The sequence below is a fragment of the Petromyzon marinus genome, chromosome 11 (genome assembly GCF_048934315.1).
Source record: "Petromyzon marinus isolate PM22_M1 ecotype Great Lakes invasive population chromosome 11, UKy_Petmar_22M1.pri1.0, whole genome shotgun sequence".
Taxonomy (NCBI): Eukaryota; Metazoa; Chordata; class Hyperoartia; order Petromyzontiformes; family Petromyzontidae; genus Petromyzon; species Petromyzon marinus.
Window position 1 is genome coordinate 745345 of NC_133677.1, and position 27475 is coordinate 772819.

At 57.0% G+C, this 27475-nt stretch overlaps 3 protein-coding genes across 5 annotated transcripts in view; 2 read left to right on the plus strand and 1 right to left on the minus strand.

Annotated features, from left to right (window-relative positions):
• The window catches only part of DDRGK1 (DDRGK domain containing 1), a 17999-nt gene extending 17232 nt beyond the window's left edge, over nt 1-767 (plus strand). The window contains exon 9 of the mRNA XM_032952503.2: nt 291-767. Within this exon, the coding sequence (XP_032808394.1) occupies nt 291-460 (170 nt within the window). The 3' untranslated portion in view covers nt 461-767. The remainder of the gene's footprint in view (nt 1-290) is intronic.
• A 6722-nt stretch (nt 768-7489) lies between these two features.
• On the plus strand, nt 7490-8856 carry LOC116941411 (prolactin-releasing peptide receptor-like). Its single transcript, XM_032952502.2, has one exon. The coding sequence runs from the start codon at nt 7508-7510 to the stop codon at nt 8720-8722; it is 1215 nt and encodes a 404-aa protein (XP_032808393.2). The 5' UTR covers nt 7490-7507; the 3' UTR covers nt 8723-8856.
• A 1182-nt stretch (nt 8857-10038) lies between these two features.
• On the minus strand, nt 10039-27469 carry ELMOD3 (ELMO domain containing 3). 3 transcript variants are annotated; one of them, XM_032952500.2, is made up of 12 exons: nt 26526-27469; nt 18707-18893; nt 18313-18469; nt 17801-17870; nt 16979-17041; nt 16423-16520; nt 14808-14931; nt 13918-14040; nt 13110-13240; nt 12566-12642; nt 12276-12403; nt 10039-11889 (listed from the first exon to the last, which is right to left on the minus strand). In XM_032952500.2, the coding sequence occupies exons 3-12, from the start codon at nt 18412-18414 to the stop codon at nt 11651-11653; spliced, it is 1155 nt and encodes a 384-aa protein (XP_032808391.2). In that variant the 5' UTR covers nt 18415-18469; nt 18707-18893; nt 26526-27469; the 3' UTR covers nt 10039-11650. The 3 variants fall into 3 exon arrangements, with proteins under 3 accessions (XP_032808391.2, XP_032808390.2, XP_032808392.2); XM_032952499.2 differs by having other exon boundaries at nt 18313-18426; nt 26526-27467; XM_032952501.2 differs by having other exon boundaries at nt 18343-18426; nt 26526-27465.
• Between the last annotated feature and the right edge of the window lie 6 nt (nt 27470-27475).

Here is a 27475-nt window from a genome sequence, read left to right on the forward strand (position 1 = left end):
CACACACACACCCCCCACCCTCCACTCACACTCCCCACACACGCACATACACCCCCCCCCCTCCACTCACACTTCCCACACACACACACTCCCCACACACACACACACACCCCCCCCCTGCACTCACACTCCCCACACACACACCCCCTCCACTCACACTCCCCACACATACACCCCCCACACACACACACACCCCCCCTCCACTCACACTCCCCACACACACACCCCCCTCCACTCACACTCTCCACTCACACTCCCCACACACCCCCTCCACTCCACTCCCACCCCAGGTGTGCTCGATGACCGTGGCAAGTTCATTTACGTGACCGAGGAGGAGATGGACTCCGTGGCGCGCTTCATCCGGCAGCGTGGCCGCGTGTCACTCGCAGAGTTGGCGTCAGCGAGCAGCACGCTGGTTTCACTCAAGCCCAATGAGAGCCTGCTGCAGGCCCTGGGATAGCCCTTCCGCTCCACAGCTGCTCCTTAGTCCACCGCGTCAGCCAGCTTGGCCGGGGGCTCTCTGGTCGTGCTGGCGGCCAGCGGGCGCGCCCTTGCGAGCTGGGAAGGACTGCGGCTTGCGTCGCTTGTACTGCCCGGCCCATTCTGGGGCACCCTTGGGGTTTCCCCAAAATGAATTAAATTTACAATCAAATCCTCACCACCGGTTGATTGCTTAAATCGGAATGCATGTGTCGGGTAAGGTATAGAAAGTGTAATGAATGTAAAATTGAATTAAAGATAATAATGATGTTTGTGTTGAACTCTGAGCCTCCCGTGTTACCGAGTCGTCGTGTGGCTGCTGCTGTCCTGAGTCCGTCACTTCCTCCGCAGCGTCGGGCAGCACCTCGACCACCCCCCCGACCCCACCTCGGACCGAGCCCGTGACAGTTTTATTCTTTAAACTTCTCAGCGATTCATTGAGCGCGCGGTCCGCAATAATTCCAAATCGTGCGGCCACTGCGTGTCTCGCCCCGATAACCGCTGCGCCCACGAGGCCGTCTTTGTCTCGCCGAGGTGATTGACGGCGCCCTGGCTGGCCTCGACGCCAGGGGCACCAAGGCGCGTGCGACGTCATTCGTGGTGTCCAACGCCACCACAGGGGGGGGGCAGGGGGCGGTGGAGGGGAAGTGGTGAAGGGTGGCAGAGACACCGCGTTCTTAGTTGCAGATCGTCTGTGGAAGTCTCCCCTCGCTGTGTCGTCTCCAGCCTCATCTCCCCCAAAGCCTCCTCATCTCTCATTTGCCTTCCCCGTCTCCACCCATCTTCCATCACCTCCCGTCTCCTCCCTGCTACAATCGCTCATCGCTTCAAATCACCTCCCACCTAATTAGCTAAGATCGGCTCCCCTCCCTTCTCGTAACATCGCCGATCGCCTCGGCACCTCGCTCAGCCTCCCATCTCCTCCCCCCCCCCATGGTCGCCCCTGCTCCGCCTGCGCCTGGCAAATTCCACACCTCGCGTCTGGGCGCCTCTGCACACGGGTGAGACGCGACCTGGGTGTGGGCGAGACACGACCTGGGTGTGGGCGAGACGCGACCTGGGTGTGGGTGAGACGCGACCCGGGTGTGGGTGAGACGCGACCCGGGTGTGGGCGAGACGCGACCCGGGTGTGGGCGAGACGCGACCCGGGTGTGGGCGAGACGCGACCCGGGTGTGGGCGAGCAGGGAAGGGTGGCACAGACAGAAATGCAAACCCAGAGTGCAAATCCCCTGGGGTAGAGCGGAGGTGGAGAAAGGGGTCTGTGGGGCCTTGGCTCGGAGGCTCCACATGGTCGGTGGTGCAAGGAGACCAGGAAGACGCGGACAGGCGTACACCGAGACGCGCGTACACCGAGACGCGCGTACACGGGCAGCTTGGTGTCAGGGACAGAGACGAGGGGACTAGGAAGAATGAGAGGGTGTAGGACAGAAACGCCGGTTAGCATGGAGACATTAAAACAAACACTGAGATAGAACCATGGAGAACACGGGGATACGGAGCCACATGGAACCCGGGAGCTACTCCTGTGCACGTGTTCGCATCTCCAGTCCAGCGCGGTTCAACACGAGACGCCGATAGCGGCGCTCGTGGTGGTGAAACGCCGTCTCTGGGACTTGCGTTGGGGGGTGGTGCGTGTGTGTGTGTGCCGACGACAGCCTTGGGGTAAATGTGTCTGGGTGGATGATAGCGGATGTGTATTATTCATAATATAGCTTTTTGTTTTGGGTTAGATCGCGTAAATATAAATGTGTCGTTAAACCCGCCACCACCTGACAGCCAATTAGTAAGGTTTGTCACGTAAACAGAACGTGCCAATTCGTTACTGGTACACCTCACGGATGTGTTGGAGAGTAAACCTACAACATTTATGATATCCGAGTACGACGTTTCGCCAGAAATTACAACCAGCACCAGGAGGCGACAGCACACCTCTTGTGGACGATATTGGTCGCGAAAGCCGCCGTGTGAGACGGATGTGTCAGTGTTGGCAAGTGCCACGTGTGCTGGCGAGTGAATTTGTATCGGTTGACTTGCGCGCGTGTGCAAGAATGAGGGTGTGTGTGTGTGTGTCTGTGTGTGCTGCTACAGCAGAGGTGTAGGAAATTCCAGCAAGACCTACATCTCTGCTTTATTGACCTGGTCAAGGCCTATGATACCATCAGTAGGCCTGGGCTCTGGGGTGTTTTTCGTGCTTTTGGAGTCCCTGACCCTCTGCTCACGATCATTAAGGACCTTCGTGATGGTGAGCGGGCCCGGGTAAAACTACGTGGCCGGGAGTCAGAGCCATTCCCTGTACACCTTGGGGTGCGACAGGGATGTCCTCTGGCTCCCATATTATTTAACATCTATTTTGACCACGTAGTTCGTGAAGCCTTCAATAGCTGTACCGGCGGAATCTCCATATGGTACAGATATAATGAGAGGCTGATCGATGCCCGCGTGCGGTCAAGGGATGGCTCCCTATTGCTCAACCATGTTATGTATGCTGATGATTTGGTAATAGCTGCTCATTCAGAAGAGGAGTTGGAGACGCTGCTGCTGAGACTGGAGCGTGCCACTAAGAGATGGGGCCTTACCATCAGCCCCACCAAAACTAAGCACCTGCCTGGGTATTTTGTACCATCGGACACTCCACCCCCACAACTCCCAATCGGTGATGGGGCAGTTGTGGAGAGAGTGGAGAGTTTCCCATACCTGGGCAGTGCTTATGACCGGCTCCAGTTTAACAGCAGAGATCTCACTCCGAATCAGTCGAACGGCAATATCTTTCCATCGGTTGCGTAATGCTGTGTGGAAGCTACCTGGTCTGTCGCTCCGCACTAAGCTTCAGGTCTTCTCGGCCACGGTCGTTCACTCCCTTCTCTACGCTTGCGGAACGTGGACCCCCCTAATGGAACATCTTCGCCGGTTAGAAACATTTAGGCTAGCCTGCCTACGATCCATCCTGGGTTTAACCAGACTGGATTGTGTGAGGAGCTCACAAATCCTTGAAAGATCTGGGCAAGGTCCCATCGGTGAGCTCCTCCGGCGGGTAAGGCTGCGATGGCTGGGTCATGTAGCCCGCATGCCCAGCCACCGCATGCCGAAACAGCTTTTGTTTGGCCGGATCGAGGGGGCTAAACGGGCGCGGCACGGGCTAGAGAGGAGATGGAGTGATGTGGTACAGGAGGACGTGGAGCTGAGTGGACTTGCCGATGACTGGTACCAGCGGTGTCAAGATCGGCCTCTGTGGAGGAGGCTCGTGAAGGACGCTACTGGGCAGTTGGAGGTAGTCGCCCTCCAACAACAACGGAGGGCGGAGGAGCGATGCTCACAACAACGAGCGGAGCGCCGGGTGGCTAAAGCACAGCAGATTGGCACAGTAGGGGGCACAGGTGGTGCATCAGCCAGTCATCTCAGTCAGTCGACCCGTGACACCTGGGTCTGCCCCGTGACCTCCTGCCAGCGGGCGTTCGACACTCCACATGGCCTCAAGGTGCACATGGCCTGGCACAAGCGTCGTGGTGACGTCACCACCACTTAGTGGCGAATGGCAGTTGTTGTTGTGTGTGTCTCTGTGTGTGTCTGTCTGTGTGTCTGTCTGTGTGTCTGTCTGTGTGTCTGTCTGTGTGTCTGTCTGTGTGTCTGTCTGTGTGTCTGTCTGTGTGTCTGTCTGTGTGTCTGTCTGTGTGTCTGTGTGTCTGTCTGTGTGTCTGTCTGTGTGTCTGTCTGTGTGGCGGGGAGGTGTGGGAAGCTGCAAATCTCCAGCTGTCGTGGGTTTACCTCCCCATCAACAGGAGGCGAGGCGTGATGGTGGTTTATACCCCCACCGATGCACATCAGTGAAGGACATGCAGGCGAGGCTGTTGTTGGAAGGCGTCTATCAAGGACCCCCTTCAAACCCACAACAGCCATCTCTGCTCTCGGCTAGCTGATGAAAGTTGCAAGCGACTTTCATCAAAAAGGGGGGAGGGGGGGTGGGAAGATCAGGGCTGTGCCTCATGCAGCTGCCATGGCTGCATTGGAGTGTCGACCTCCCCGGAGACCCTGGCCGACAGAGGCGGCATTCCAGCGAGCCCCGAGGGTGAGCGGAGGGCCGCTCCCGGCGTCTGCGTCGTGCAAGGATGAGGGCGGCTACCGCAGCCGCCTCCCGGAGGATCGGAGCGCCGTGTGGCGCTGCAAGGATGAGTGGTGGTCGCGTAGTAGCGAGCGATCAAAACGTCGCTATAAATTTCTATTTAAAAAATCACCATGGGCGGAGTGGTGCCGTCACAGACACGTGGTGCGACATTAATCGTCGAGTCGAGTTGAACTCGGAGCGCCGAGCGAGGAAGGCACCGCCACAAGCCGCAACACCACAGCTAACGCGACCACGACTCCACCCCGCCACACCCCACGCAGTTCCACACCGCCACGTGTGTGCTCGCCCTCCAGTGTCCGGGCCACTGCCACGTGCCCGCTAACACCGCTCCACACAAAGATCCCCCGTATAGCCTGAACAGACTGCTGGGACAAGTGCTGTTAGCGAGCACCTATGAAGGCCGGCACGGCACACCGGGGGGTGGTGATGTTTTACACATCACATTGGGTACTAATTTCAGGCTGAGGCCACCTAGGAGAACCCCATGACAAGTTCGGATAATCAATCGTCACTGGTGTTGGCCGTGAGCGGGAATCGAACTTGGGCCGCCGGGTTCGTAGCACAGCGCGCTAACCGCGACACTACCGCTCCCAATAAGACAACACAACAGACAACCGTCATTCGCCACCAAGTGGCGGTGACGTCACCACGACGCTCGTGCCAGGCCATGTGCACCTTGAGGCAACGTGAATTGTCGAACGCCCGCGGGCAGGAGGTCACAGGAAGAGACCCAAGTGCCACGGGTCGACTGACTAAGATGACTGGCTGATGCACCACCTGTGCCTCCTACTGTGCCAACCTGCTGTGCTTTAGCCACCCGGCGCTCTGCTCGTTGCTGTGAGCGTCGCTCCTCCGCCCTCCGTTGTTGTTGGAGGGCGACTGCCTCCAACTGCCCAGTAGCGGCCTTCACGAGCCTCCTCCACAGAGGCCGATCTTGACACCGCTGGTACCAGTCATCGGCAAGTCCACTCAGCTCCACGTCCTTCTGTACCACATCACTCCATCTCTCTTCTCTAGCCCGTGCCGCGCCCGTTTAGCCCCCTCGATCCGGCCGAACAAAAGCTGTTTCGGCATGCGGTGGCTGGGCATGCGGGCTACATGACCCAGCCAACGCAGCCCTGCCTGCCGGAGGAGCTCACCGATGGGACCTTGCCCAGATCTTTCAAAGATTTGTGAGCTCTGATTTAAAGCTTTCGTGACTGCAGGTATTCATATTCTTGGTTCTTTCGGTAAAGTCACGTAGAAGGGAAACAATAAAATAATAATATAAAACAATAAAATTCTCACGACGTTTCGACTGCAACACAAGCAATTATCATCAGGTGAGAAAACCACAGCAGGTTTGGATCGTAGGCAGGCCAGCCTAAATGTTTCTAACCGGCGATGATATTCCATTAGGGGGGTCCACGTTTCGCAAGCGTAGAGAAGGGAGGGAATGACCGTGGCCGAGAGCGACAGACCAGGTAGCTTCCACACAGCGTTACGCAACCGATGAAAAGATATTGCCGCTCGACTGATTCGGAGTGAGACCTCTGCTGTTAAACTGGAGCCAGTCATAAGCACACTGCCCAGGTATGGGAAACTCTCCACTCTCTCCACAACTGCCCCATCACCGATTGGGAGTTGGAGTGGTTTCGTGGTAATTTTTTGAAGGTGGAGGGGTTACCAGCCCCCGTTTAGCCACTGTGGTGGTCACAGACGCCATGAGGGGAGGGGCCAATCGGAATTGGCTCCTCCCCCCATAGCACTGTCCACGACAGAGTTGCCCGTCTGGCACCGCGAGAAGGTAGGGGGTTGTTTTGCCAGACCAGACAGACACACACGCAGACACACACAAAGCTCCCCCGTATAGCCTTAACAGACTGTAGGGGCAAGTGCTGTTAGCGAGCACCTGTCAAGGCCGAAACGGTACACGAGGGGGTGGGTGGCCAGCACCACGCCCGACCGCCTTTGTCTCCCCAGTGGCGATGTTTACATACCGCACCAGGTACTCATTTGAGGTTGAGTCGACCTAGGGGAGGCCCAGGACCGGTTCAGATAATCGCCACTGGTGTTGGCCGTGAGCGGATATCGAACCCGGGTCGGCAGGTTCATAGCGCAGCGTGCTAACCGCTACACTACCGCTCCCCACTGACACACACACGCGGACACACGGCGGCTCGTGTCCGCAGCGCTGCGCCGCACACGCGTCTTGGCGAGGCCTCCTCTTAGCCCGCTGTGCGTGGTGGCAGGGCTCCTGGGCCGTGCCCTCCCGCTCTCGCCTCACCTTCGCGCTGCCCACCACGACGTGAACGCCCCCCCCCCGCACCAGGCCTCAGGACTGCCTCTTGTCCCTGGATGATGATCATCTTGCTGCTGCCTTGCTGTTGCTCTCCTCTGTGCAGTGGCACCTCGGTGGTCCACGATTTTCCGATTCTGGCTCGGCCCCTTTATATAGGCGGGCTCGCTACGCCTGCTGCCTTGCCATTGGCTCATGGGCCTCATTGTTAGGGGTGGGTCAGCTGTTTTAATTACCCCCACCTGACTTAATCAGCCCTGATTGACACTTCTGACAATAGGTGGCTCGCTCATTGCATCAGTGGCAGACCTGTCCTGACATTGGTCAAACGTGTCGCTACGGGCGAGGCCTGCATCGAGGGAGTGAGCGAGTGTCCATTGACCACCGTGACAATTTCAGGTGTACTGAGCATTTCTGAGGTCGCAGTGGAGGGGAAACAGCTCAAGATAGCGTCATGGGGTAGCGTGGGCTCACCATGCTGGGGCTGCTGTGCCTCAAATGTGAGAGGAAGTTGCCCACCACTGCGAGTGGCTGACTGTGTGAGAGCAATCCAGAGCCAGCCACCATGCAAAATGCCGATCCTTGTCTTTCATGTCCGTGTGTGTTTTAACAAGTTCTCTACAATCCGATGCCCACCTCACGAACTTTATTGAAGCACTTTCCACGCACACATCACTCCTCGTCTCACTCTCCCCCGCCCAGGAGCCGCAAATCCTTGACGATGTCGCTCGCCTCCGATCCGAGCGACGCGAACGCCACCGCCGCCGGCAGCGACCTCCACGCATCCGGCCCGACACTCCCCGCGCCCCTCTCCACCCCGGACGATGCCCCGGAGGCTTCGCTCGCTCCCCCGGACCAGCTCGAGTCTCTGGAGCTGCTGGAGCGCTTCAAGCCCCTGGTGGTGCTGCTCTACGCGCTCCTCGTCACCGCCGCCATCGTGGGCAACGTCCTCCTCGTGGGCGCCATCGCGCGCGTCAAGAGGATGCGCACCGTCACCAACTTCCTCATCGGCAACCTGGCGGCGTCGGACGCGCTCATGTGCGCCCTGTGCGTGCCCACGTCGCTGGCCTACGTGTACGACCCGCGCGGCTGGGTGCTGGGCCGCGGGGCCTGCCTGGCCTCGCTCTACCTGCAGCCCGTCACCGTGCACGTCTCCTCTTTCACGCTGGTGGCCATCGCGCTCGACCGCTACTCGGCGCTCGTGCACCCCCTGCGGCCCCGCATGTCGCCGCGCCGCTGCGGCCTCCTCGCGGCGGCGCTCTGGCTGCTGGGCGCCGCCCTGGCCGCGCCGGCGCTCGCCAACACCCGCTACGTGCGGCTGCCCGCCGACGGCGGCGAGGCGGAGGTGGCGCTGTGCGAGGAGCTGTGGGGCGCGCGGCGCGAGCGCGAGCGCGTGGCGCACGCCGCCGCCCTCGTGCTGCTCGCCTACGCGCTGCCCCTCGCCGTGGCGGTCGCCGCCTACGCCCGGCTCGGCGTGAAGCTGCGCGCCCGCGTCGTGCCGGGCAGCGTGACGCGCGCCCAGGCCGAGCGCGACCGCCGGCGCCGGCGCAAGACGCAGGGCCTGCTGGTGGCCGTCGTGGCGGCCTTCGCGCTCTGCTGGCTGCCGCTGCACGCCTTCAACCTGGCGCGCGACGTCGACCTGTCGCTGGTGGCGCCGCGCTACTTCGGCGCCGTGCAGCTCGCGTGCCACTGGGTGGCCATGAGCTCGGCCTGCGCCAACCCGCTCATCTACGCGTGGCTGCACGGCGCCTTCCGCGCCGAGCTGCGCCGCCTCTTCTGCTGCTGCCGCCGCGGCGCGGCCAAGGCCAAGGCGCAGAGCAGCACGGCCAGCCTGGCCCTCTGAGGGCCTGGGGGGCCGCCTGGACCTGGGCTCGGTCTGGGGGGCACCTGGGGCCGTTTCAAGGGTGGAGCGTCACGGAAACTAATGGGGGCAGCAAGACCCTCTGGAGACACACGCAAATTGCTATTTTATTGATATTTGCCAGAGGAAATTACATTTAACGTTGTATTAATATAGGGGGCCATATTTAGAGATTTCAGGAGCGTCGCCCCCCCCGAACCCGCCCCTTGGGAAGTGTCTCGATCTGCCTTTTGACTATGTGGTGAGGGAAACCCACCACTCGTGTTAAACAATGTACCAAGCCCCCTAAAGCTAGGGGGCTGTTTGAGGCTCGGGGTCACCCATGCAGTCTAACAGAATTCGGGGGTCACAAAGGATTGGAGTTGAGGATGAGGCAGATGGTAATGGTAGAGCTGAGAATGTGGGGAGGTGGTCATGGGAGAGGATCACGGGTGGAAGAGACCCCTGAGTTGAGGTATCTCACGCAGTGACCCCTCCTGGGCCACGTCTCCCCTCAGGGGTGAGGGCAGCTTAGCGGGTAGGTGATTGCTGGGTAGGTGAGCGGATTGGTACGGTAAGTCGTACAGGTGAAGAGTGTAGGTGAATGGGTCCACGAGCCAACAGGTGAGATTGAAGATGAGTGGACGAGTGAGGCGGCAGGTGAGAGGACAAGGTGAGCGGCATGGTGAGATGGCAGGGCAGTGGGTAAGGTGAGTGGGTAAAGCTGCAAACCAGGCATCGCGTTGCCCCGGTATTTTCGGGGAAAGTAACTTCGTGTTTGTGTTGGAGAGTTCGCGAGGTCAACTCTCTCAGGTCAATAAACGTGGATGGAAAACTACACGATTGTATTTACAGTTTTGTTTGCGCTTTCTGAATGCATTTGTCCATAAAGTAGCATAAATTGAATAAAAACCCAGAATACTGACACGATAACCTGTGTCGTTTTCGGAAAGTTGAGCCAACATTTATCGTCTCATCTTCTGGTGAAAACAGCAAACGGTAAAAACGCAACTGCTGTGACCGACACGGTGTGGGGGAGAGGCCTTCAACCAGCAGTGGAGTGACAAACGGCTGCTGAACCACGCGTTTGTGTCACGCACACACACGGGGGGGAGTCACCGCACCGAGTCACCAGCAGCGCCACGCACCTACCGTGCCCGGCGTTGACTCGGAGCACAACCCTCGCGTCTAGCGCCACTGCCGAGTTACATCCACCCCCCGCTTCACCCCCACCCCCCACTTCACCCCCCCTTCACCGCCACCCCCCCTTCACCCCCACTCCCCTTCACCTCCACCCCCCTTCCCCCTAACCCCCTTCACCCCCACAGTGCGATGCCCTCACCTCACCAGCCCCGCCCCCTCCTCACGTCGGCCAATCAGAAGCTACCGATTGGCCATCCCCACATCAGCGCCATGGACCACTCAGAGGGCTTCACCCAAGGCGCTCGCACGTGCCGACTGCGCGTGAAATGACGATCGGCGGATCTATGCGGATCGCTTCCTCGTAAGCTCCGCGAGACGCACGCACGTCGCATCGCGAGTCGCCTGCGGATCGAACGTTTCGAGGTTCACGGAAATAAAACACGAATGCGGATTGAGGCTAACGGACAAGACAATGCACAAGACGATCAACACAAACGAGATGAACACGTATTCGGCTTTCGCCACCAATATTAATAATAATAATAAAGGTTGTTGGGTTAGATCGTGATTTGACAAATCACGGTACTCGAATTGTAAATGTTGTGGATTTACTCTCCAACACACCGATGGGCTGAAGTAGTAACTAATTGGAGTTTTGTTAACGTGACAAATCCCTTACTAATTGGCTGCCAGATGGTGGAGGGTTACAACACATTTATACTTACGCGATCTAACACAAAAACCTTTTTTTACTAACAATACAAACGAGACAAAATAATCATACATTCTACCCTCTAACCCTAATGACGGCAATTCATGGAATCGCCGGTGGGCGAGCTGTTAGACATCTGATTTTGATCATTATTCCCGAAGCGCTTCCCAGTCTCCTAGTCGGTGATGTTCGTCTCTGTGCGCCGCTAACTACAGCAGGCGTCGGAATTAGCGGCACCTCCTCCCCCGCCACGTCGGACTTTGGCGACACAAACGTCAAGAGCGGCCGGATCTCCAATTCATCTCACACCGGTGCGCGTTGGTAACCGTCACGCGTGTGTTTAGCGAACCGGCAAACGCCCTACGCGCAATGACTACCACCGTCCCCCACTATCGCCATCACTACCGCCACAACTATCAACTACCACCACTAACCCCGATTAATATTTGCTTCATTGCTGTACTATATTTGTTTTTGTCACTTTGGTGACCAGGGTCACTCTGCGCGTTGGTAACCGTCACGCGTGTGTTTAGCGAACCGGCAAACGCCCTACGCGCAATGACTACCACCGTCCCCCACTATCGCCATCACTACCGCCACAACTATCAACTACCACCACTAACCCCGATTAATATTTGCTTCATTGCTGTACTATATTTGTTTTTGTCACTTTGGTGACCAGGGTCACTCTTGTAAGTGGGAGACTCCTACCCTGGTCTCTATCGTTCTCATCTTGGCTACACACAATGAACTTGAACCCCTACCACTACCACCGCTCCCACTATCACCACAGCCACCACCACCGCCATGACTAGCAGCACTGCCACTACGATCGCCATCACCCCTTACAACCATTACCACCACTGTCACCAGCGACCGCAACCACCGCCACCTGTCATTACCTTTCTCTTGAGCGTAGCTCATCATCTGAGCAGCACCGCGACACCCCGTGCTCGAGTGGAGGTCGCTCCACCTGGATGGAGCCGGGCGACCCCACGGTGCCGCCCGACACGCCCAACGAGAGCAGCCCGCGACCTCCGCCCTCCACCACGTGACCCCCGCCCTGCACTCCTCCCTTAGGGCGCCGTGCGGTCGTCCACGATGTATTGCTGCCCCCTGCCTCCCCCGTGCCCCCCCTTGCTTCTGTCCGCGCGTCCGGGGGGGCTGCCGTCCATGTCGGAGACGGAGGAGAAGCCGAGGGTCTGGGCTGCGGTGGGGCCGGTGGGAGCGGTGGGGCCGGGGGCGCCACCGCTCAAGTGGAGCTCCAGCTGGCGGAGCAGCTGCCTCGGGGACCGCTTGGCGGCCACCTCCACTTCTAGAACAGAGACAAAGACCCCCCGGGTAGACGGTTGGGTCAAGTACTGTTAGCGAGCACCTATCACGGCTCACGAGAGGGTGCTGCGGATATCAGCAGTGTAGCAGTTGGTGCACCGCGCTACGAATCCAGCGACCGGAGTTCAATTCCCGTTCACGGTCCTGGGCCTCCGCTAGGTCGCCACTTGGGAGACAAAGGTGACCGGGAGTGGTGCTGACCACCCAACTCTTCGTGTGCTGTGTCGGCCTTCATCGCTGTTGCTACTCACGAACGGCAACTGCCCCAACAGTCGGTTAAGGCTAAACAGGGATCTTTTCGAGCAAGTGGGTGAGTCGCTGTGCAGGCGAGCATGTGGGTGAGCGAGCGAGCGAGCGGGGGGTCCGCACCTTGCAGCACGGCGCCGGAGTCAGCGATGGTGCAGTGGCGCTCCCTCCACGTGCGGTGCAGCTGCAGCAGCAGCGCAGCAAAGAGGTCGCTCAGCACCGGCACCACCTGCAGCCGGCGGTTACACTCCCTGCTCGCGGCACACAGGGGTCAGGGCGATAGTGAGCGAGTGGATGAGTGTGTGTGTGTGCAGGTGAATTCACTGGTGAGTGGGCAAGTGAAATCAATCACTGCTTAATGGGTGGTGCCTGCGTGCGGTGAGTGTGGTCCGCCTGGCGAGTACGATACTCACCTGGTGAGGCACTCCTCGCGTAGAGCCTGCAGGCAAATGCGGCTCAGGTTGATGGACATGATGCAGAATGGGAAGTTCTGTAGGAGATAAAGAGTGTGGTGAGTGTGTGCAGTGAACGAGTGTGTACACACGTACGTGCGCGTGTTTGTGATGTGAACGCGTGCGTGCATGTGTGTTCCTGTGTGTGGGGAGCGGTAGTGTAGTAGTCAGCGCCCTGCGCTACGAACCCGGTGAGCCGAGTTTAATTCCCGCTTACGGCCAACACCGGTGACGATTATCTGAACAGGTCCTGGGCCTGCCCTAGGTCGACTCAGCCTGAAATGAGTACCAGGTGCGGTGTGTAAAAACATCGCCACTAGGGAGACAAAGGCGGTCGTGCATGGTGCTGGCCACCCACCCCCTCGTGTACCGTGCCGGCCTTTATAGGTGCTCGCTAACAGCACTCGCCCCAATAGTCTGTAAAGGCTATACGGAGATCTTTGTCCTGTGTGTATGTATGCATTTGTACGTGTAGTGTGGTGAGCGTATGTGGCGGGTGCTGTGCCTGTGTGTGGTGCTGGGAGAGGCGGTAGAGCTCGCGTGTGAGAGGCAGGCTGTGAGGCTCCGTGAGCGCACACAGCAGCTGCATCAGACCCAGCAGGCCCGCTCCACGCAGGTCGGTGCCCGGGTCACTGCCTACACAGTGCGCGCACGCACGCACACGCACGCACACGCACGCACACACACGCACGCACACACGCACGTACACACACGCACGCACACACACGCACGCGCACGTACACACACGTACGCACACGTAGACGCACGTAGACGCACATAGACGCACGTACACGCACGCATGCACACGCACGCACGCACACACGCACGTACACACACGCACACACGTACACACAAGCACGCGCACGTACACACACGTACGCGCACGTACACACACGTACGCGCACGTAGACGCACGTAGACGCACATAGACGCACGTACACGCACGCACACGCATGCGCACGCACGCACGTACACGCACGCACACGCACGCACACACACGTACACGCACGCACACGCACGTACACGCGCACACGTACACACACACGTACACGCACGTACGCACACGCATGCACACGTACATGCACGTACACACACGTACACGCACACGTACACACACGTACACGCACGCACATGTACACACAAGCACACACGTACACACACGTACGCACACACATGCACACACGTACATGTACACACACAACAAAGACTCTTAGGTGTTAAGTACTGTTAGCAAGCGCCTTGTGATGATGACGATGGTGCTGGTGGTGATGGCAATTGTTGCCGTGGTGATGATGGCGATCATGGTGATGTACCCTGGAAGCCGATCTCCTCCCAGTGGGGGCCGAAGCGTGGGCAGTCGAGGCGGGATCCCGTGAGCTGGCGGTAGACGGTCTGCAGGATACGTGTGTGTACGGCCTGGCTGTGATCCAGCGGGCCTGAGCACAAACACAGATCCACCGTGTAGCCTACACAGGCTGTTGGGGCACGTGCCGTAACACGCACGCGTGCGTACGTACCATATGACACGGTTGCTTTTGCTCTGATTTCTATTTGCTTCGTCGCTGTACTTTGTTCGTTTTTTGGGTTTTGTAATTTTGGTGACCAATGTCACTCCTGCAAAGAAGAGTCTATCCTAGTCTATCCTAGTGCCTCGAGTTGCCTGCCACCTGCTTGCACAAAATCACCTAGAACGTGAGTGGAGTTGTACCAAGACAGCCGCCATTCGCCACTAAGTGATGGCGACGACACCACAGCGCCCGTGCCAGGCCAGGTGCACTTCTAGGCCACGTGAAGTGTCGAAGGCTCGCCGACAGGAGGTCTCGGGACAGACCCAGGTGCCATGAGTTAGCGGAGATGGCTAGTAGATGCATCAGCTGTACTCCCTACTGTGCCAACTTGTACACACACACAATAGACAACCCACATATACACCACGCACATGTACATACCACGCATAGGTGTGTATTCACAGGACTTAATTTCAGCCGGGTCTGTCCAGGTCAGGGACTAAAATAAATCTGCACTCGGTACACCACGTCCAGTAGAGCTCTTGCTATGACTGTGGCTACTACTCCTGTCTAAAAACGACCTGGGAAAATATTCAGCGATACAACAATAATAATATCTGTCTACCCACGCGCAAGTGCGTACACACACACGGAGGTGTACACATGCACACACACGCGTGTGCGTGCACACGTACACAGAGCCATGGTGAACACCAGGTCTCGCTCTCCTTGCAGCTCCCGGCGGAGGCGTGGGGGGCCGAACAGGAAGTGTGCGAGGGCCGAGAGCCCCCCTCGACGCAGCGTGGGCTGAATCAACTTCTACGCGGGGGAGGGAGGCAAAGACAAAGATCCCCCATATAGCCTTAACAGGCTGTTGGGGCAAATGCTGTTCGCGAGCACCTATGAAGGCACGGCACACGAAGGGGTGGGTGGCCAACACCACGCCCGGCCGCCTTTGTCTCCCCAGTGGCGATTTGAGGCGGAGTCGACCTAGCAGAAGCCCAGGACTCGTTCAGATAATCGTCACCGGTGTTGGCCGTGAGTTGGAATCAAACCAGGGTTGCCAGGTTCAGAGCGCAGCATGCTAACCGCTACACTACTAAGACACAGACACCACACACAGACACACAAACACATAGACACACAAACACACACACAGACACACACACAGACACACAAATCCATCGGTGTCAGCTCCAGGTTCGTAGGTGGGTGATAGATGTGAAACCGCTCCCCCTCGGAAGCAGCTCTTGCGATGTCACCCCCTGCCAAGCTGGGTCCACTGCTTCATGTCACCCCCCCTCACCCACCACATCCCTCTTTGTTTCCCTCTTGCCCTTCTGAGGAGGTACAGGCACATCTGCAGCTGCTCTCTTCCTCTGTCTCCGATGAACAAGGTTGGCTACATACGGTGTGAAAGAAGTTCAACACACAAACTGTCTGGCTAAATCCACATCGGTCTTTGGCAATATCCCATTATATTGAATACACCTCTTTTCATAATTTGTATTCACTATCCTATTTTAACAGACATGCATTTAAAATATCCACAGAGAAACCCCATATACCCGACATACAGAGAGAGGCTGCTCGAGCTAGTGCTGTTAACGAGCACCTATGAAGGCCACCAGGGTACACAGGGAGTGGTGTGGCCACCACCTCACCCTGCCACCTTTGTCTCCTCAGTGATGATGCTCACACACCTTGCCAGGTACACATTTAAGACTGCGTTGACCTCAGAGGGTCAGGACCGGTTCAGATATTCACCAATCTTATTCGTGAACTTGGGTCGCTGGGTTTGTAGCGCAACGCTGTAACCACTGGCAGAGCCAGTGGGGGGTGGCACGTGCACCCCCAATGATTCGATCGAAATCCCTCATTTCGATCGGATCATTAGGGTTTATTAGTAATAAATCGGCATTTTGCGACCCCCACTGCCACTGTGTAGCATATTATTGTGTGCCAGGGACTCTATGAGATGATAGGGTCCATAATTGGCAATAAGTAACGGAAAAGCAGTTATAAGTGACTCAGAATTGTGCGCACTAACAACTCCTTACTTACTAACAACTCTTATCATGTTTCATTGCTGGAGGGGTTGCCCCCCCCCACCTGAAAATCCTGGCTCCGCCATTGGCCGTAACCACTTGCGCCACCACTCCACGCATGCACACACACACACACACGCGATGGCGCTCGCTACAAGCACTTGCCCCAACAGTCTATTAAGGATCTCTGTCACTGTAGATGTGTGCGTGTGAGGTTACGCTGCGGTGGTGTGGTTATGGTGCGTGGTGACGTTGTGGTTACAGAGTAGCGGGAGAGGTCGGCCGTCTGGAAGTGGTGCAGGGCCTCGCTGAAGGAGATGGGAGGCGTCTGAGCGAGCACCTCCGCCCCCGCTCCTGCCACTGCTCACACACAGACAAAGGTCCCCCGGGTAGCCTTTAATGGACTGTCGGGTAAAGGACTGTTAGCGAGCACCTGTGAAGGCCGGCAAGGCGCATGAGAGGGCAGATCGCCAACACCACGCCCGGCCGCCTTTGTCTGCCCAGTGATGATGTTTTACGCACCGCATCAGGCACTCGTTTAAGACTGAGTCGACCTCGGGGAAGCCGCTGTTATTAGTCGTGAGCAGGAATCGAACTCGGGTCATCGGGCATGCACACACGCACCTTGAATCATCAGCACCTCTACTAGATGATGGGGGTAATGATGTGATGAAGTGTGATGATGATGTAGGTTGATGTAGGTTGTCTGCTGATATGAAGGGGTCAAGCTGATGTGATGATATGTTTATGATCTGAGGATGAGTGATGATGTAATGAGGATGTATAATGATGCGTGATGATGTGACATGATGTGTCACCTGGCTGAATCGTTTCCACTGCTGCCCACTCATTCTGAGCCTGGATCAGATCCTCCATCTCCTCTGTTCACCCACACACAGAAAAAGACAAAGATCCCCCATATAGCCTTAATAGACTGTTGGGGCAAATGCTGTTCGCGAGCACTTATGAAGGCACGGCACACGAAGGGGTGGGTGGCCAACACCACGCCCGGCCGCCTTTGTGAAGACCGGCATGGCACACGAGGGGATATTTGACCAGCACAACATCCGGCCGCCTTTGTCTCCTTAGTGGAGATGTTTAAAACAGGCTGAGTCGACCTAGGGGAGGCCCAGGACTGGTTCAGATACTCGTCACTGGTGTTGGCCATGAGCGGGAATCAAATTCGGGTTGCTGGGTTTGTAACGTAGCGCACTAACCACCCCATTGCCACCGATGTTAGCCGTCACTGATATGTACTAATTAATAAGCATCACTTATTTATTCAGAAGGGTCCTGCCTACATTGGGTTCTTATTCTAAGATGGTTTCAGCCAATTCATGATGATTCGAAGCTTTCGTGACTGCAGGAACTACTCTTTGGTTCTTTCGGTAAAGTCACGTAGAAAATTAAATCAAATAATAATAGAATACGACGTTTCGGTTGCAACACAAGCAACCATCATCAGGTAAGAATGAATGATAAAACACAGACATGGGAACATCATAGGCAGACACACATGCTCTGTGTGTCTTTGTGTGTCTCTCTCTGCATGTGTGTCTGCCTATGCTGTTCCCGTGGCAGTGCGGTAGTGCGGTGCGATGTGGTAGTGCGGTGTGGCAGTGTGGCAGTGCGGCGCACACCTGCTCGCGGTGTGCGCTCCGTCTCCACAGCCAGGCTCTGGAGCAGCCCGTTGTGTTTGAGAGCGGCAATCTGCGGTGCAAAAAGACAAGAACCCCCGGGTAGCCCACCACGCCCGGCCGCCTTTGTCTCCCCAGTGTTTGCACACCACACCAGGTATATGTGGGTCTGTGTGTACCCGTGTGTTGAATCGATTGAATTGCGGGGAGTGGTAATGCAGCGGTTAGCGCACTGCGCTACGAAACCGGCAACCCGAGTTTCATTCCCGCTCATGGCCTACACCGGTGGCCATTATCTTAACCCGTCCTGGGCCTCTCCTAGGTCGACTCAGCCTCAGTAAAACATTGTCATTGGGGAGACAAAAGGCGACCGGGCGTGAAGCTCGCGTGCCGAGCCGCCGTTCGTGGCTGCTCGCCAACAGCACTTGCCCGAACAGTCTTTGTGCAATCCGGGCCAGATAAGCGTAAGCGGGAATCGAACTCGGGTCTCCCGGTTCGTAGTGCAGTGTGCTAACCGCTGCGCTACCGCAGACACGGAATGTCACCGGCACGCTCTGCAGCTCAGCCTTGCCGTCGTGTGGCAGAGCCACTCCGTCTCCCTCCGCGATGTGCTCCATCGCAGCCCAGAGCTGCGTGCAGCAGAGCCAGCAGACAGACGAGTGGAGAGGTGAACTGGTGGGCAGTTGAGCAAATTAACAAGTGACCAGGTGGACAAGTGAATAGGTAGGCAGGTGGGCAACTGAGGTGGTGGTGGTGAGTAGGCAGACAGGTGGGCATGTGGACAGGTGAGCAGGTGGATAGAAATGTGCAGATAAACATGTCGATGAGCACGTGAATAGGTGAGCAATAGGTGAGCAATAGGTGAGCAGATGAGCAGGCAAATAGGGGCACAGGCACAAAAAAACGCACCTGGGCACTTGGAGGAGCTTGCCAACCGCCCGCGAGTGACGCGTGTTGAAAGAGTCGCCCGCAGGTGCCCCCCGTGGGGGCGAGCCGCCGTCTCCTCCGCAGGGGGTTAGAGGTCACGGAGGGGTCCCGCACGAGGGAGGCGGTGGGGGATCCGCGCGCTGGGGGTCATGACCTCCTCACCCCTGCCCTGTGGGACACAGGGAGTGAGAAGCATTTCAACTGCTCACCTGATTTCATGTGCTCTCACCTATACCTCACCTCCATCGCCTTTCACACAGTGGGTGAGATATAGGGAGTGACACACGAGGTGACACAGGGAGTGACAAAAGTGACACACGGGGAGTGACACACGGAGTGACACACGGAGTGACACACGGAGCGACACACGCGGTGTGACACACGGGGAGTGACACACGGAGCGACACACGGGGAGTGACACACGGAACAACACACAGGTAGTGACACACGGGGAGTGACACACGGGGAGTGACACACGGGGAGTGACACACACGGAGCGACACACACGTGGAGTGACACACACTGGGAGTGACACACACGTGGAGTGACACACACGAGGAGTGAAACACACGTGGAGTGACACACACTGGGAGTGACACACACTGGGAGTGACACACACGAGGAGTGACACACATTGGGAGTGACACACACGTGGAGTGACACACACGTGGAGTGACACACACGAAGAGTGACACACACGAGTGACACACACGAGGAGTGACATACACGAGGAGTGACACACACGTGGAGTGACACACACTGGGAGTGACACACACGTGGAGTGACACACACGTGGAGTGACACACATGAGGAGTGACACACACGAGGAGTGACACACACGAGGAGTGACACACACTGGGAGTGACACACACTGGGAGTGACACACACGTGGAGTGACACACACGTGGAGTGACACACATGAGGAGTGACACACACTGGGAGTGACACACACGAGGAGTGACACACACGAGGAGTGACACACGGGGAGTGACACACACGTGGAGTGACACACACGTGGAGTGACACACACTGGGAATGACACACACTGGGAGTGACACACACTGGGAGTGACACACACGAGGAGTGAAACACACGAAGAGTGACACACACTGGGAGTGACACACGTGGAGTGACACACACGAGGAGTGACACACACGTGGAGTGACACACACGAAGAGTGACACACACGAGTGACACACACGAGGAGTGACATACACGAGGAGTGACACACAGGTGGAGTGACACACACTGGGAGTGACACACACTGGGAGTGACACACACGAGGAGTGACACACACGAGGAGTGACACACACTGGGAGTGACACACACTGGGAGTGACACACACGTGGAGTGACACACACGAAGAGTGACACACACGAGTGACACACACGTGGAGTGACACACATGAGGAGTGACACACACGAGGAGTGACACACACGAGGAGTGACACACGGGGAGTGACACACACGTGGAGTGACACACACGTGGAGTGACACACACTGGGAATGACACACACTGGGAGTGACACACACTGGGAGTGACACACACGAGGAGTGAAACACACGAAGAGTGACACACACTGGGAGTGACACACGTGGAGTGACACACACGAGTGACACACACGAGGAGTGACACACACTGGGAGTGACACACGCGAGGAGTGACACACACGAGGAGTGACACACGAGGAGTGACACACACGGGTAGTGACACACACGAGGAGTGACACACACGAAGAGTGACACACACTGGGAGTGACACACACTGGGAGTGACACACACGGGTAGTGACACACACGTGGAGTGGCACACACGAGGAGTGACACACACGAGGAGTGACACAAACGAAGAGTGACACACACTGGGAGTGACACACACTGGGAGTGACACACACGGGTAGTGACACACACGAGGAGTGACACACACGTGGAGTGACACACACGTGGAGTGACATAAACTGTGAGTGACACACACGTGGAGTGACACACGTGGAGTGACACACACGAGGAGTGACTCACACGTGGAGTGACACACACGGGGAGTGACACACGGGGAGTGACACACACGTGGAGTGACACACGAGGAGTGACACACACGTGGAGTGACACACACTGGGAGTGACACACACTGGGAGTGACACACACGTGGAGTGACACACACTGGGAGTGACACACACGAGGAGTGACACACACGGAGAGTGACACACACGTGGAGTGACACACACGAGGAGTGACACACACTGGGAGTGACACACACGAGTGACACACACTGGGAGTGACACACACTGGGAGTGACACACGTGGAGTGACACACACTGGGAGTGACACACACGTGGAGTGACACACACGAGGAGTGACACACACGAGGAGTGACACACACGTGGAGTGACACACACGTGGAGTGACACACACTGGGAGTGACACACACTGGGAGTGACACAAGAGGAGGGACACACACGAGGAGTGACACACACGAGGAGTGACACACACTGGGAGTGACACAAGAGGAGGGACACACACGAGGAGTGACACACACGTGGAGTGACACACACAGGGAGTGACACACACGTGGAGTGACACACACTGGGAGTGACACACGAGGAGTGACACACACGAGGAGTGACACACACGAGGAGTGACACACACGTGGAGTGACACACACAGGGAGTGACACACACTGGGAGTGACACACGAGGAGTGACACACACAGGGAGTGACACACACGAGGAGTGACACACACGAGTGACACACACGAGGAGTGACATACACGAGGAGTGACATACACGTGGAGTGACACACACGAAGAGTGACACACACGAGTGACACACACGTGGAGTGACACACATGAGGAGTGACACACACTGGGAGTGACACACACGAGGAGTGACACACACGAGGAGTGACACACGGGGAGTGACACACACGTGGAGTGACACACACGTGGAGTGACACACACGAAGAGTGACACACACGAGTGACACACACGTGGAGTGACACACATGAGGAGTGACACACACTGGGAGTGACACACACGAGGAGTGACACACACGAGGAGTGACACACGGGGAGTGACACACACGTGGAGTGACACACACGTGGAGTGACACACACTGGGAATGACACACACTGGGAGTGACACACACGTGGAGTGACATACACGAGGAGTGACACACACGAGGAGTGACACACACGTGGAGTGACACACACTGGGAATGACACACACTGGGAGTGACACACACTGGGAGTGACACACACGTGCAGTGACATACACGAGGAGTGACACACACGAGGAGTGACACACACGAGGAGTGACACACGAGGAGTGACACACGAGGAGTGGCACACACTGGGAGTGACACACACGAGGAGTGACACACACGAGGAGTGACACACACGTGGAGTGACACACGAGGAGTGACACACACGTGGAGTGACACACACGTGGAGTGACACACACGTGGAGTGACACACACTGGGAGTGACACACACGTGGAGTGACACACACGTGGAGCGACACACACGTGGAGTGACACACACTAGGAGTGACACACACGAGGAGTGACACACACGAAGAGTGACACACGAGGAGTGACACACACGTGGAGTGACACACACGAGGAGTGACACACACGAGGAGTGACACACACTGGGAGTGACACACGAGGAGTGACACACACGAGGAGTGACACACACGTGGAGTGACACACACGAGGAGTGACACACACGAGGAGTGACACACACTGGGAGTGACACAAGAGGAGGGACACACACGAGGAGTGACACACACGTGGAGTGACACACACAGGGAGTGACACACACGTGGAGTGACACACACTGGGAGTGACACACGAGGAGTGACACACACGAGGAGTGACACACACGTGGAGTGACACACACAAGGAGTGACACACACTGGGAGTGACACACGAGGAGTGACACACACTGGGAGTGACACACACAGGGAGTGACACACACGAGGAGTGACACACACGAGTGACACACACGAGGAGTGACATACACGAGGAGTGACACACACGTGGAGTGACACACACTGGGAGTGACACACACTGGGAGTGACACACACGAGGAGTGACACACACGAGGAGTGACACACACTGGGAGTGACACACACGTGGAGTGACACACACGAAGAGTGACACACACGAGTGACACACACGTGGAGTGACACACACTGGAAGTGACACACACGAGGAGTGACACACACGAGGAGTGACACACGGGGAGTGACACACACGTGGAGTGACACACACGTGGAGTGACACACACTGGGAATGACACACACTGGGAGTGACACACACTGGGAGTGACACACACGAGGAGTGAAACACACGAAGAGTGACACACACTGGGAGTGACACACGTGGAGTGACACACACGAGGAGTGACACACACGAGGAGTGACACACACTGGGAGTGACACACACGAGGAGTGACACACACGAGCAGTGACACACGAGGAGTGAGACACACGGGTATTGACACACACGAGGAGTGACACACACTGGGAGTGACACACACTGGGAGTGACACACACTGGGAGCGACACACACGGGTAGTGACACACACGTGGAGTGGCACACACGAGGAGTGACACACACTGGGAGTGACACACACTGGGAGTGACACACACGGGTAGTGACACACACGAGGAGTGACAAACACGAGGAGTGACACACACGTGCAGTGACACACACGTGGAGTGACATACACTGTGAGTGACACACACGTGGAGTGACACACGTGGAGTGACACACACGAGGAGTGACTCACACGTGGAGTGACACACACGGGGAGTGACACACGGGGAGTGACACACACGCGGAGTGACACACGAGGAGTGACACACACGTGGAGTGACACACACTGGGAGTGACACACACTGGGAGTGACACACACGTGGAGTGACACACACTGGGAGTGACACACACGAGGAGTGACACACACGGAGAGTGACACACACGTGGAGTGACACACACGAGGAGTGACACACACTGGGAGTGACACACACTGGGAGTGACACACACTGGGAGTGACACACACTGGGAGTGACACACACGAGTAGTGACACACGTGGAGTGACACACACTGGGAGTGACACACACTGGGAGTGACACACACGAGGAGTGACACACACGTGGAGTGACACACACGTGGAGTGACACGCACGAGGAGTGACACGCACGTGGAGTGACACACTGGGAGTGACACACACGTGGAGTGACACACACGAGGAGTGACACACACGTGGAGTGACACACACGAGGATTGACACACACGTGGAGTGACACACACGTGGAATAACACACACGAGGAGTGACACACGAGGAGTGACACACACGTGGAGTGACACACACGAGGAGTGACACACACGAGGAGTGACACACACGTGGAGTGACACACACGTGGAGTGACACACGAGGAGTGACACACACGTGGAGTGACACACACGTGGAGTGACACACACGAGGAGTGACACAGACGTGGAGTGACACACACGAGGATTGACACACACGTGGAGTGACACACGAGGAGTGACACACACGTGGAGTGACACACACGTGGAGTAACACACACGAGGAGTGACAGACACGAGGAGTGACACACACGAGGAGTGACACACACGAGGAGTGACACACGAGGAGTGACACACGAGGAGTGACACACACGTGGAGTGACACACGAGGAGTGACACACGAGGAGTGACACACACGAGGAGTGACACACACGTGGAGTGACACACACGTGGAGTGACACACGTGGAGTGACACACACGAGGAGTGACACACACGTGGAGTGACACACTGGGAGTGACACACACGTGGAGTGACACACACTGGGAGTGACACACACTGGGAGTGACACACACGTGGAGTGACACACACGTGGAGTGACACACACTAGGAGTGACACACACGAGGAGTGACACACACGAGGAGTGACACACGAGGAGTGACACACACGAGGAGTGACACACACTGGGAGTGACACACGAGGAGTGACACACACGAGGAGTGACACACACGTGGAGTGACACACACGAGGAGTGACACACACTGGGAGTGACACACGAGGAGTGACACACACGAGGAGTGACACACACGTGGAGTGACACACACAGGGAGTGACACACACGTGGAGTGACACACACTGGGAGTGACACACGAGGAGTGACACACACGAGGAGTGACACACACGAGGAGTGACACACACGAGGAGTGACACACACGTGGAGTGACACACACGTGGAGTGACACACACAGGGAGTGACACACACTGGGAGTGACACACGAGGAGTGACACACACTGGGAGTGACACACACAGGGAGTGACACACACGAGGAGTGACACACACGAGTGACACACACGAGGAGTGACACACACTGGGAGTGACACACGTGGAGTGACACACACGAGGAGTGACACACACGAGGAGTGACACACACGAGTGACACACACGTGGAGTGACACACACGTGAAGTGACACACACGTGGAGTGACACACACTGGGAGTGACACACACTGGGAGTGACACACGAGGAGTGACACACACTGGGAGTGACACACACAGGGAGTGACACACACGAGGAGTGACACACACGTGGAGTGACACACACGTGGAGTGACACACACGAGGAGTGACACACACTGGGAGTGACACACACGTGGAGTGACACACACGTGGAGTGACACACACAGGGAGTGACACACACGTGGAGTGACACACACGTGGAGTGACACACACGAGTGACACACGAGGAGTGACACACACGTGGAGTGACACACACGTGGAGTGACGCACACGTGGAGTGACACACACGTGGAGTGACACACAGGAGGAGTGACACACACGAGTAGTGACACACACGTGGAGTGACACACACTGGGAGTGACACACACGTGGAGTGACACACACGAGGAGTGACACACACGTGGAGTGACACACACGAGTAGTGACACACACGTGGAGTGACACACACGTGGAGTGACACACACGAGTGACACACACGTGGAGTGACACACACGAGGAGTGGCACACACAGGGAGAGTGACACACACAGGGAGAGTGACACACACGTGGAGTGACGCACACGTGGAGTGACACACGAGGAGTGACACACACGTGGAGTGACACACGTGGAGTGACACACACGTGGAGTGACACACACGAGTGACACACACGAGGAGTGGCACACACGTGGAGTGACACACACGAGGAGTGACACACACGTGGAGTGACACACACGTGGAGTGACACACACGAGGAGTGACACACACGTGGAGTGACACACACGAGGAGTGACACACACGTGGAGTGACACACACGTGGAGTGACACACACTCGGAGTGACACCCACAGGGAGTGATACACACGAGGAGTGACACACCAGGGAGAGTGACACACACGTGGAGTGACACACACGAGGAGTGACACACACGTGGAGTGACACACACGTGGAGTGACACACACGTGGAGTGACACACACGAGGAGTGACAACGGCCGTAGACCGCGATGGCTCCCGGCCGTTCCCATAGCAACCGCGGGCGCGCAATGCGCGGGCAGAGGCGCGCAGGCGGAGTGGCCGCCTCACGGCCCCAATGGCTGCTCGAGCGCCTGCTTGGCCTGCGTGGCTGACTGAGTGGCTGACTGAGTGGCTGACTAAGTGACTAAGTGGCTGACTAACTGGCTGAGTGGCTACTTGCCCGCTACTACAGTGACTGCCCAAACTCAATCGCCCCACCGCATCACTCCCCCCCCCCCTCCAGCCACCGCTCCACGTTACCTCCTCCACCTTCTTCCTCTTCTCGCGGCACCGCCGCCGGGGAACCTCGATGTCCTTCGTCCTCCTGGGCCCGTTCGGGTCCCTTCGGGTCCCCTCCGCGGGTTCGAGTCGCTTCGGTTCGCGGCCCCGCGAGAGGAGCCGCACTGATTTACCCACAGTGCCCCGCGCGCGCACGCGCCCGGCCACGTGTTTCTTGGGCTTCTGCGTGATCGAGCGGTAACGGCGCCGCCCGCAGGGCACGGGGACTCGAGTTCGATTCCCACCTTCGGTAATTGATATTATTTAGTTGCAGCTTCAGTCTTAATCAAGCCACTGCTGGCTGAAGTCCTCAAGCCACTCCCTGTGTGTCTCTAACCGTGGTCGCGTGGAATTTTCTCCGGGTCCTCCACATTTAGAATTTAGTATTCGACTGCTGCTAGAAACTGCCACGTGACAAGCCACTTCTTTGGGCTATCATTTGTGGCCAGGTCGCTTCTGAAAAATATTTTTCACGAATATGTATCAACGTACCAAATGTGTTGTCAAAACTTTAGGCTGAGTCGACCTACAGGAGAGGCAATATCCTCTAACATTGAGATTTACAAGTCACTGCTGATGTTCGATTGAGTGAGGAATTGAACTCGTGTTGTTTGGGTTGTAGTGCATTGCGTGTGTCAGTTTGCCCGAGAGGCACTCACCGCCACTCACACAGCGGTACACACACCAATTCACCGTCATATCAACTCATTACAAAAACAACACTCACACCATCACTTTCACCACCGCATCAGCACACACACACTAACACTCACCAGCACTCTGAAACACTCACCAGCACTATCACCAGCACACAAACACCCAAGACAGTCGTAACACTCTCTAAAACTCACCATCACACATACCCCAACACTCACCAAACGCACCAACACAAACCCAACGCCATAACACTCACCATCACACTCTCACCATAC

Excerpts from the sequence above, each read along its gene's own strand:
- ELMOD3 (XM_032952500.2), bottom strand. The coding sequence starts at position 18,414 with ATGGAGCACATCGCGGAGGGAGACGGAGTGGCTCTGCCACACGACGGC. Across the intron at positions 14,041-14,807 it reads GGTGTTCACCATGGCTCTGT|GCCCGCTGGATCACAGCCAG; the intron begins GTACGTGTGCAC and ends GTTTGTGCTCAG. Across the intron at positions 11,890-12,275 it reads CTCCGGCGCCGTGCTGCAAG|AAGTGGAGGTGGCCGCCAAG; the intron begins GTGCGGACCCCC and ends TCTCTGTTCTAG.
- LOC116941411 (XM_032952502.2), top strand. The coding sequence starts at position 7,508 with ATGCCCACCTCACGAACTTTATTGAAGCACTTTCCACGCACACATCAC.